Source organism: Falco biarmicus, chromosome 8, assembly GCF_023638135.1.
Source record: "Falco biarmicus isolate bFalBia1 chromosome 8, bFalBia1.pri, whole genome shotgun sequence".
In the NCBI taxonomy this organism is placed as follows: domain Eukaryota; kingdom Metazoa; phylum Chordata; class Aves; order Falconiformes; family Falconidae; genus Falco; species Falco biarmicus.
In genome coordinates, this window is record NC_079295.1 from 49334211 (window position 1) to 49346770 (window position 12560).

At 38.8% G+C, this 12560-nt stretch overlaps 1 protein-coding gene across 1 annotated transcript in view; it reads left to right on the forward strand.

Moving 5' to 3' along the window:
- SLIT3 (slit guidance ligand 3) overlaps window positions 1-12560 on the forward strand; it is a 531450-nt gene that overhangs the window by 392878 nt on the left and 126012 nt on the right. The window contains exons 16-17 of the mRNA XM_056349923.1: window positions 9431-9581; window positions 10856-10930. Of these exons, the coding sequence (XP_056205898.1) occupies window positions 9431-9581; window positions 10856-10930 (226 nt within the window). The remainder of the gene's footprint in view (window positions 1-9430; window positions 9582-10855; window positions 10931-12560) is intronic.

The window sequence follows — 12560 nt, forward strand, 5'->3', positions numbered from 1 at the left end:
TGTGCAAATCAAAAGCACAGGGAATAACAGGAGGAGGACAATGAACCATCTGCCAGTACAATTCTGTCCTTTTTGGACGCTGCTGCTTGTTAACCCAACTCAAATCAAAGCCAGCTTCTGTAGTACATATGGATCCAGAACTTGGATATTTAGGGCTAGTGTCAGGTCTCCTGTGTTATCCCCTCTTATTAGATAGCAATGTAGTTGCTCTTTGTTCACTCATCATTTTCTAAGGCATTTAATAAAAACTCTTCTTACTAATTGCGGTTTTCCTTCTAATCCTTTATGTGTCTTTTCCAGTCTCTGTCTTCATACATATTCACCTTTCTTGGGTTACCTGTCTACTTCAGAACAGAGTTCCTACTGCTTGTCGTCAATTGAAATTTCCTTCTCTCTTCTCTGCGTTGTTTCAGTTGTAGAAGCACAGAACTGCAGTGGACAGAGCGTTCCTAGACAGGAGAACACAGGCTGCACGTCGGGGCTTTTTGCCAGGTCCCTACAGTTTACACGTTCCCTGTCCATTGGTCCCCCTAGGTTATCCCCTTCTCTGCTCTTAGTGGCATGTAAACACTACTTAAGCTCTTTGTGCTCTCAAAATGAAACATGTAATGTCTTGTTACTCCTCAGCTAGTGTTTAAATGTCATGAAAGGCAAGTGAATTTAATTCAGATCTTACATAATTTTATCTGATTGAAACACTTTTCAGTTGTTTCCATAATTTGCCAGTCACTGATGACAACTTTGCAAATTCCTTCCATTTTCAGTGAACAGTTATTTAGTTATGTATTCATATTCTTGCCCTTAGCATTTTCTGTTTGATGAAAAGCACTGATATCCACCTGCTCCTGTCTGGTTCATACAAGAGCTGCAGTGACACATGTGCTCCAGGATTTGCGATTATGCCTGCCCTTAGCGTGCTGGTCTCCAGCACCTCCTGCCTGAGCAGGCACCAAGCCCTGACAGCTTGTGGGTTTGTCCACACTGGAGGTGACAGTGGTGGGGATTGGCAGACCTGCACAGGCTGCTATAGGCCTGGTCAGGTTTGCAGGAAATACTGTCTGAGGCCAAGCTCCACCACTTCTGCTCACCAGGGCTTTTGCTTGAGTAGAGGGAGGGAAAGGACTATGAAACACTGCCTATGATCTGGACAACTGGAAAGTTTAACTGTATTCAGATTTATTTCTGCGGGTGTTTTGAGGGGATTGTTTTTTGGTTTGTTTTTTTTGGTTGGTTGGTTGGTTTTTTGCATGTTTTGTTTTGGTTTTATTCAGTTAAATGCTGTTTGCTTTACTTCCCCCACCCCCCCACCTGCAAAAGACAGACTCAGCAAAAGTACCTTCAGAAACTCTCTGAATATAGAGAAACTAAGGATATGCATATGCATTTGCTGTGTGTAAGAATAATTCTGTCTGAATGGAAGGTTGTCTAACAGCCTCAAATCACCTGCAGATTAAGTCCTAGACTGAAGTCATAATTACGAACCTGAAGTTTTCACCATACACTATAACGGAATATATTTGAGCTTGAGTTTGCATTATTTTTTTCTGAAGTTGAAGTCATTAGAGAACACAACACAACTGCTATGACTAATATTAATGGAGCTGAATTCTCTTGTACTGTAGAAATGTTCTTGTTGAAAAGTAATTTGGCTGTACTGTATACTGATTGTAGCCCTCCCTTTTCTGTAAATCTTTGATAGCAATTCAGATCTTTATGTTAATATTTGTGTCAGTGACCCTAACCCTTCACTAGCTCTTGATGAACACTATGATGACGGTTTCTTGCGCTGCAGTAGGGGAAACGTAGGCAGTATGGAAGTCATTTTACTCAAGGAAGCATAAGCTTAACATAAAGCAGGTGGGTCTGTTTGGCAGAGTATGGCTCTTAATAAGAAAGTAAATTGTCATGTTCCAGTTAAAAAGTTTATTTTAAGGCTGTGTCTCATTTTACTTTTAAGTTGAAGCAGTCTTCAAAAAAAATAAACATCTGAACTGCTTTGTTACCAGCCAACATACTTATTTGCAATTACAGTAGAGGCAATGAAAAGAGGGGGAATGAATGTTGAGTCAAAGATGCACTCATATCACTTATGCATCCAAGTAACACAGTTGTCCTAGATTCCCCATGTAGGCAGAGTAGGGAGATGGATAGATTCCTCACTTGAGATCTGAGCTGTCCTGTGGAGGTGTCTTCATTAGCTATGGCAGAAAGCTGAGTGATTACTCTTGTAACGAAGATACCTCAAAAGTTAAGGTATGACAGTTTGTTTTCTCTCACATTGCTATCACGTCTGTTGAGATTAAGCTGAGCAATGCTTATCAGACATGCAAAGTTAGTACTTTTTTGTGTGTGTAGTGATCACTTGAATAGAATAAAGAAAATAATTGGAAAGGCATTGGCATGAAGAGAGCTAGTCAGCTAAAACCAGTGCAAGAAGGTTTGAGTTGGCAATTGGATGAGAAATTGTCATCGACTGTTCTGAGACTGCGGCAGTCACCTGAGGTGTTACAGCTTGATGGGACAGTTAAAAATAGGGTCCTATATACAAACTCTTAGCAAACTGCAGATTCAGTGAGTGATAAACAAACAGATTTTGGATTACCAGAGGTGAAATAATACTAAGAGCAAAGCGTACAATGCTGCTTGGATGTACAGGATATCTAAAGGGTGGGGTTCTTTGTGAAAACTGGCAAATACCTGGAGATATAATAATTCCTTTTTCAACTTTTTCATTTTTTGCAAACATTTGTGCAGAATGATTTATGTACCTCCAAAGGCTTATGGAATATTTTTTTTAATATAATTTACAAAATACCTTGCTTCCCTGTTTTTTCCTATTCAACTTGAGGGGAAAAAAAAACCCCACAAAAAAAAACCAAAGCAGAAGGCTATATCCCTGCACATTTTTTGTAATAGTCTGCAACAAGCAGAAAGGCCCTAGAATGTGCCTGTGGAGTATTTTGCTTCTCATGTATTCTGGGGACATAAATTAGGGTTTTGCCAGACTTTTCTTTGTGTACTGGTACCTCTTGTTCATTGTAGTTGATGATTAGCTTAGGCAGTTATTGTGAGCGGTGTTTAATTAGTGCAGCAGAGGAATAGAGACTTGCTCAAAATATTCTCCAAGGGTTTCTCAGGAAGACGTTTGCAGGGCTCTGACTGCGTTTGTTTCTACTAGGTCTGAAAGAGTTCATTGACAGTGAAACTACTGAGTTTATGACAGATAGTCCACTTAATACTGTAAATCAGTATATAATATAAAAGTCTTTGGAAGATATGAACTACTACTTCTCATTGCTTAACAGAGTACTGTGGATGAATTTATTTGAAGAGCCCATGCCAGAATTGCCGCATTATTAAACCAGTGTAGGAATAAGGATACGGAACTCTGCATCCTTCTTCACTAGAGCCATCCAAAATTATTGGCAGGAATGCTAGTTATAGGTATAATTTCTAAATAAATGAGGTGTGGATTGCAGCATTATGCATATTTTGAATGAATCATGGAAGAAAATTAATGCCTTTTTGTGTCATGATGCATGAGTCACAGAAGAAAATTAATAATCTAAATTTTGTATCAGTTAGGACTCTGGCTAGTTTGGCAGCTTGTGGGGATTGAAGGTTTATTGTGTTAGGTTCCCTAAAAAGCTGTTTTCATTTCTTTATTATATTGTAAAAATAGACAGTAAATCAAATTGTCTTACTTTTGTTGCTGTACGTAAACCCACAGTATGAGGTGACTAAGTTAATACTGTACTTATTTTCTGGAGTTACTTTCCGGAGTAATTGTGTGTTGACTTTCTGCATAATAATGCTGGTTCATAGCAAAATGGTGAAGCAGAGCCCCTTGTGTATTATCTGTCATCTCTGCTCAAATACTTGCATTGTTCTCCATGTAGACAATGAATAATCTGCTTGATGCTGACTTCGTTCTTTGGGCAATGCAAACCCCTTACTAAGGAAAGTGGTTTATTTATTTATTTTTATTAAAGCACAAGCATTGACCTTCACTAAGCCCAGCAAAATGTTCTGAGCAGTTGCAGAGGACAGCCACTTCCTCTCTTGTTCATGAAGCCTGCAAGAACATTTGGGATGTGACTTTCAAAAACACACTCCACTGGCATAGCTCTGCAGACGTTAAAGTCAATGGAAGTTTTATTTCAGAGGGACCAGTCAAACCAAAACTGAATGCCCTACTTTATACGTCAAAGTTGCAGGAATGAGTTACAAGAATTAAAGCTGTTTGAAATAATGCAGAGTGTTGGAAATAGAGAATGCTTCCATCAGCAAATTATATACAAAACCCAACAAATATTGTGCGAAGAAACAGAATAACAAAATACTCCTGTTTGCCTTAATATGTCTGTAGTAGCACGTGTGCTACCTTGCTGTAAAGTGCGGTTGAAACAAAAAAGCCCAAACAAACAAAAAAAAAAAAAAAAAGAAAAACAGACTGTCAGTGTAAGTGCCACCAGCATGAAAAGCCTCTGGGAACTGAAATCAGGCTCAAAGGGGGCTTGGGGAGCATTTAATGCCAGATCTTGGCCCTCAGCTCAGAATCTACTATTGTTAATATAAGCTGCGGTATTTCTAAGATTGCATTTAAATAAATGGAGGAAAGCAAAATGTCATTCATACTGAAAGGAGACACCAGGAGAGAGTAAGTACCTAACAAAGAGTAGCGTAGACTGGGCATGCAATACGTGGTGGAAGTTGCACATCCTTCCTGGAAGGAGCTGGTTGCAGTCCTTTGGTAGTGTTTTCTATCATATTGGTTCTGTCTCTGAATTCGCCTGGGCTCTGTTCTTGTACACTAACCCCAATTGTGCTCCAGGGTGTTCCTGCAGTTGTAGCGTAAAGGATGACCTCTTGTATCCAGCACCTTTTTGCATGGGTGGAGTGGAGAGCAGCTCTCCGTGAATCTTCAGCTTGTGCTTCTCCATGCTGCTTCCTCTCAACGCTCTTCTCTCTTTGGCGCTGCCTAACTCTGACTCTGGCTGTTCATGGGGTTTTCCTTTGTGCTTGATCTAACCATGTGGTAGAACAATACAAATTGAACATGGTTCTGTCAAGCACCATGGAAGGCTGCATACTCCCTGCCGCATGGCATGCTGGGATACTTCTGCTGTTTTCAGAAGCATCAAAAGGTGAGAGACTCCCATTTCCTCACAGGAAAAATGGAAAAGGTGAAGTGTTGCTTAACCAGATTCCTGGTCACTGCAGGGGGCAGCCCTAGTGATGTTTGCGACAGACTTTCCAGAGGGCTTGCATGCAGAATAACCATTTCTAAGTAATTAATCTGTTTAATTGCTCTTAGAATGAAGATGTTAGGCATCCTGTTGATTTAATACGATTCAAGGGTGATTCCAGCCATACCTACAGAGATGAAAAGTCATTTTTTGTCATCTTACCCTATAAATAATCTAAGCTACATCTTTCTGTATGAGCTGTCCAGTGAGTCCTCCTACCTGAGGTACACTTTGGATGCTGTTTCTATAACAAGGTGCCTGCTACTTAACGTAACTCTGGACCTGGTCTGAGCAATCTGAACGTGCTGGCATTTCATTATGAAGAAGTATCCTACAAAAGAACTTCAGAAGAATCTGCAAAGCATTATCTTTTGTCTCTTGAAATGACATGGGTAACATGGCCTGTATGAAAATAGTATTATCAGATAGTTACATAGCACAAAGCTGAGTCAGTGTACCCAAACGGGCCGTTTTAGCTATGACAGCTTAATAAGAACTTTGACATACTTTTGCCTAACTTCCCCCCTATGTAAAGTAGAGATAATTACACCTATTCGTGAATGACTTTGAGAGCCTCATACAGAAGTTTTCTTGTATGGAAATAGTACCTCATCTTGTAAATTTGTTATATATCTGTTGTGGAGCCATCAGAAGAAGAACATCTAAGATACTTAGATTTTTATCTGTAATTACTGATGAGAGTTAATACAAGCAATGTGAAGTTATGACAAACAATGTACCTCTTTTTTTTTCCTGAAAACCTATGAGAATTGTGATCTAGTGGTTACTTGAAATGTTGGGATTTCTGGGGTTTTGTCCAAGTTTTAGATTAAGTGATCTCTGTGATCATGTTTTTGGTCCCAAATTTGAGGCAGCTGCATCCATCTTTTCTAGAATTAATATATCAGGTCAGTATTCAAGCCCCTGTTGAGACAAATTGGTTTTTTTGTCCAGAACAGCACTCCTTTTAAGTCCTTCAGGCAAAGCCAAGTTTTAAAAACTGAAATCCAGTTTGCTAAACAGTGCTTGAAAAGAAGAATAGGACAAAAAGGTATTTGTCTCGGGTGCTTAATTTTTCCATGTGGGTATTAGAAAGGCACCTAAAATTTTTGAGGAAATGTGGTCTCAATACTGCTGTTTTGTAGAATGGTGTGTGTTTGTTTTATGATACTGAGGAGCTGCAATGCCCTGGTACCTGATAGTGGTGTCACATAGGTTATGAAATGAAAATGCTATCAAGAGTAATGAGCAATTCAGATAAACACAGTTGCCTCAGTTAAACACAGGCTTTGCTGTTGCCTTGGCTACTCATTTTACAGCAAACTTAATTCTTCCTAACTTTGGAAATTACTAGAAACTCCCAGGTCATGTTTTACATTCAGCCAAGCTTGACAAAGTTCTCAGCTACAGTGCACACATGCTTTCAGGTATAAGAAAACGACCAAATGGTTGGTCTGGAATAGTAAAATGAAGCCAAGCGTTTCTTCTGTGCCTGTCCTCCATCTCTTTTCAATAACTGCCCACAGGTGATTTTACAGTGTGCAAGAAGTACTACATGCATGTGATGGCTAGTTGTACGTCCTGAATCCTGTCATGTTCCCTCAGAGCCCTGCAGCAGCACACTGATAAAGCCCTGTGTGTAGGAATGGATATGCGCACTTAAATGGTTCTGTAAGCAGATGGCTGAATTTCACATCAATATCCCAGATGGGAATATCTTAATAGAGCAGCCACCTGCCCAAGTGATCTCAAGGCTCAGGTCAAATAGTAAATCCTATCCAGTCTTTGGCAGGTGACTCCTGCTGTCTCACAGTCTAATGGATAACCAAGTACTTGCTGAGCATGTAGATGCTATTGGAGTAACTCTTACTGAAACTCACTTTAGAAGAAATAAAAAAAGGAAGGGGAAGAAGAGAGAGAGAAAGAAAAGTACAAAGGTGATGCTTGCTCCCTTCCTCTCCTGCTGAACTGACAGGGCTTAACGCTGTTGCAAGTGTGGTGTCAGTGTGCTGATGCCCAGGCAAGATCAACTTCTTATAGCTGATGCAATGTGGGAAGTTGTATGCCATCAAGAGTGAGACTGCTGTCATAATGTGGTAAATAATCTTTATTTACTTTGCCAGAAAGCTTAAGAGAAAACCAAAAACTGATTTTCACCCTCTAATGTTACATACTCCCTCTTCTCCTTCATAAAGCATTTTACTTGCTTTCCCATCTTTTTTTCCCCATAGGAAGATAAATCTTGTATCCATCATTAGACTAAAAATTATACTTCATTTTTTCCCCTGTGTAACTTCACGATGTTTGTGATTGTTCTTTCAAAGAAAGCTTTTACAATGAAGATTAGAAGTACTTCTTCAAGGGTTAATTTGGGGATTTCTGAGACATTTTCTGATAGCTGAAAAATTTTGGTGGGTTTTTCAAGGTGTACTGTAATTATAGCAGTTTTAATAAACTCTAGTCCTGATAACTGTTCATCTTTGGCATTATTTCCAAGGAATCATAAACAACCAAAGGTAATGTCTCATAGACCTAAGAAAGAATAGCTGTATGTTCTTATGGTCAAGCTAGAACATGATCATCACTTGATGTTTTAGCCTGACTACCAACACTGGAATTTTTAGGACTGGAAATATTCTGTGTATTTTTTAAAGGATAAGATTTTAAATGATGGCTGTGTGGGGAAAGTCTTAAATTGTATTTTTATAATACTTTAAAATGCCCAGTGGTCCTAATATTTTAAGTGATGTGCTGTCAAGCTAAAAACCAGTAGCAAAGTCTCACTTTAGATGTATAATTTACAATAAACATGATAACCTGCAAAGTATTTAGCACCACAGAAGTGGTAATGTACAAAGCTGTATGTGATGTTTCTCATAATCTAGTTCGGAATTACCAAACTAAACCGAAGTGTGTCTGTGGAATCAAAATGTTAGATTGCCTGCAGAACTGCTTGCTTTCACTGCATCACCCTGTGGAGGTAATGTGTAACATAAATTAAAATAATAGTGGGTTTAGGTGACTTTTTTTTTCTTGCAGAAAATCGTATGCAGTCATAAAATGAGCAGTAGTGTATTTATCAGTCTGGGAAGGGGAAGCAGGTGATGAATGTCATCGAGTCTCTAAAAATAAATCTCAGCTCAGGTTTAAGTTTTTATTGATGTTTTCAGGTTCTGAAAAACTAAACTTTTTTCAGATCATTCCTGAGAAAGCTTTTCAATCAACTTTTAAAACTCTGGAAACATTAAAAAATACTTGTTGGTAGTTATGATCACTGGGCACTGGACAAAGTTCCTGAGACAATTCTGGTGCTTCCATTATGAAATATGAAGTGTGTGGGCAGGTATTGCATGGCGGGGTCTTGGCAACACTTTGCTTGCATACACAGTTATTAATACTCCTGGTTCCTTGAAGCACAGAGATCAAGTTTCCAACCTGCTGTTATTAAAAGAGAAAAACCAAACCTGAAAAGGACATATTAGTTCACTGAGCCTAATTGGAAAAGCATTTCATTAGAACGGGTCAAAAAACTAGTCAGAGAGGTCTGGCAATCATGGTATAATGGTACGTTAGGGAGTGCTTCTCACTAAGTATGGTCTACCCGTTCCTTAATTAAAATGAAAATGATTTAAACTGCTATTACTTTCCTTTGGTGTTTGTTTAACATAGCTAATAAAGGTATCTAATTGTTGGATATTTGACAAGGTTCTATCGTAAAAGGTTGCTTTCAAAAATAACTCTTATGTCCGAGGCCTGAAAATTCTGGCCTTTTTAATGACACCTTTAAAAATCCTTTGTCATTTGAATGCACCAAGATAGCTCCTGCTTTCATAAGATCCCTTTTCCTTGTTGCTGGACTAAGTTCCAAAGGGGAAAAAGTGACTATGCTGGAGCTCATTTGAAGCAGACTCCAGCAGCTAATTAGATGTGCTTCCAAAAATACCTCAACAGGTAGGCTTGTTAGACAAGGAATTAATCTATGAAGGGAAGAGTGAAAAAACAGAGGCTAGTCTTGGGGGTAATTTGAGAAATTGCTGAATAGCAATCTTTGGCAAGTATTAAAATTGTGTTTAGGGGTGGGGAGCTGACAGGAGGCAATGTTGAGTATAGATTCCATAAAATCTCCGATTGCCGCAGTTATCAGGAACTGTTTGCTGGAATACATTTTCCTTTTGTTGCAGGGTCAGAGGATTACAGAAGTAAATTCACCGGGAAGTGTTTCATGGACCTTGTCTGTCCTGAGAAGTGTCGCTGCGAGGGAACAATTGTAGACTGCTCTAACCAAAAACTCACCCGACTACCCAGTCACCTTCCTGAATATACTACTGATCTGTAAGTGCTGGCTCTCCAAGATGTGCTTAGCAAGGCATGTTGCGTTTCCGAGTTTTTAAAGGCTGTAAGAGGGACTCAAACCAATTCAAGCCACCTTCTACTTTAATCCCTGTTTGAAAAGGGGGAAGTTAATTTTATTTCAAAGGAGCACCACAACTCCCTTATTTACTTAGCATTCATGCCAACTGTGGGAATGAGAAAGGAGCCATGGCCCTGTGCATCAGCTGCCTCTGTGTGTCTTCTTGAAGTGTTGACCTGTTATGTGGTCCAGGCTGTGTTGTTCCTTTCCATTCTCCCTTTGAGTCCTTTGTCTTTGCATCTGGTCATTTTTAAGAGCTGGATTAACCCTTTAGAGTTAAATCTGTGACCAGGAACTCATTCCATCTCAGCAGTGCCTGCTACTTGGGTGAAATGGCTCTCACTAAAACTAATGTATGGTTAAGCTGATTTTCTGAATGTATGGTAAGTGATTTTATGAAATTTGCTTGCTTTTAGAGATTCTTACAAATTATAAACATATACTGCTAAAGAGAGTAGGAGAAAGCATGTTTATTACTTGGTAACTGAAAAATCTGGTTCTTTTGTTATATCAGCAGCCCCTTCAAACACAGTTCTCCTTTTGTGTTAGCATTCTGTTTATTATACTTAAAGTGTTCTCTTTAAACCATAAAAATTGATGATCTGAAGTTAAGATAGAAAAATATGAGTGTCATCCAGAAACACTGCAAAGTCTCTACACAGGAAAATGGAGCTACATGTAATCAGAGAAAGAATTCTGCATTCCAAGCCTGCCAAGGCAGTGGCCATTGCATTAATTTTGAAGACCAGTAGACTTTTATGGGAAAGTCTACTTTATGTAATCATTTATCATAATCAGTTATGAAATCAGATCCCTTCTGCTTACATGGACCACATCTCCAATTGCATGTCTTCCGTAACAGAATGTGTGAGGGAGGTTTAGTCACGCAAACGAGGCTGTGTAATGGTCAAATTTAATATTCCCTTATCCTGTGCGTTGGAAGAAAGAGGAGTTCTGACCTTGTCCCTTGGCATTACACTCTTAAAGGCATCCTAAGCTTTTACTATAGATACTTTTCTATGTTCCCTTTCCTTCAAAGCTAAACTCTTTTCACTCTAGGAGTCTGAGAGGGATGGCAGATAATGTCTTGTTTAACAAAGGTCATAGTTCTCTGTGTGGCAGCCCTGTATGTCACAGAGGTATATCTATAGACATCTGTGAAGTATTAAAAATCTTTTTGTTTGTTCCTATTCAGGCGTTTGAATGACAACGATATTTCTGTTTTGGAAGCTATCGGACTTTTCAAGAAATTGCCCAACCTCAGAAAAATGTAAGTTTGAGTCACTTGCTTGTTAGAATACATGCTGCCTTGGATTATGAAGAAGGATGGAGGTTTTGTAGTTTAGTACTGTAATAGCTGAAATCACTTTTTTAATGTGAATTGAAGGAAACAGAATGAGTTGTCTGTTAGATGGACAGGCCCAGGTAAACCACAGAGACAGATGAAGATCCCTAGGCTGACATTTCGGTGTTCTTTAGGCTGTATTTCTTAAAGTCTTTGACTTATGAAGACTGAAGGGAATTCTGTCCCAGAATTCATTCAGATGTATGCTTATTGCTAGAGATGGCTACAGATTTTAGCATATTGATTTTGTCTTCTGAATGTGTTGTGTGACTCCAACTAGTGTGATTGTTTCAAATAGTCAAAGGAAAATAGTATAAGATATAGATGATGGCAGCTTCTTTTGATCATTATTGTTTTAAAGATGAGAATCAATTAGTTAATTTAGAGATCAGTCATTCAATTATATCTGTATAATTCTGTTGAACAGCCTGTCGTGGTTGTGCCACAGCCTGACTCCTGGCACTGTACAATGTATGTATTTAATAAGAGCTGTGTTTTGGAAAGTGAGTAATCTGTTAGATACCTCCTAATAGTCTTCTAAATGGATCTTTCTGAAGTTATTTAAAGTTTTAACCCTCTGGCCCTATTGCTAATGTCTCATCTAACTGTTTACTTTTAGTAAGAATTTATTGCTAGAGTCAAGGTAATTTACGAAAACCAACCAACCAGGCATTTTGTTCTGCATTCATTTCACATGGCTTCTGCCATCTGGAGCTTCCTGGCCATTTGTACCCATGTAAAATCCCAGGGGCTTTGGAGACAACTGTAGTGGGATTCTTATGTCAGTTTTATTTCTGCAAGACTTTCAGGTGCAGCGTTGCAGGTTTGGGAGTGGGGGTTGTATGTGCAAGCACAGGCCACCAGACTTGGGGAATTAATTATGTACATTGGTATTGGCCTAGTATTTTGTGAATGAACCATAAGCTGTAGCTATGGTGCACTTAGAAAAAGTTGTTGAGATTGTTGAAGCACTCCGTTTTCTATGTAAGTAGACAGCAAATGAGAATGAAAAATGCATGGTATATTAAAAATGTACACAAATTGCAAGCATCTGTCCTCATCAAACCTTCAGGGTTTATGTTTTGAAAATTGGAGAGGTGTGATAGCTGAAATAATTTCTTTCATTTTATTTAATACTTACTGTAGTCAAGTTATGGTGCTGTCCTTCCTGTTCCCATCAATCACTCAGGTGCGAGGGATGCCTCGACAGGCTGCATTGTTAGGCATAAATGCAGCATGAAACAGAGTTTTGGGGATTTTTTAGGCATTTGTTTCCTGTGAAACAAAAAAAAATCTTTCTGCTTTGTTCTTGGTAGGTGAGGAGAACTGAACTGCACAGGTTGAGTTCAAACAGATGGCAAAAAGAAGTTGTGCCCTATACCTCATAAAATGTGTGTCTCATGGATTTTTAGTGACAGCCTCCAAGCAGAGGCTCTTTAGGTAAACTTTGTATTTGAGCTAATTCTTTTGTTCTACCTAAGGTTGTGAAGACATTTCTGAATTTGAATAAAGGGATTTTCTGAAAAGGAAGTTTTTTTGTGGAACAACATTTTAA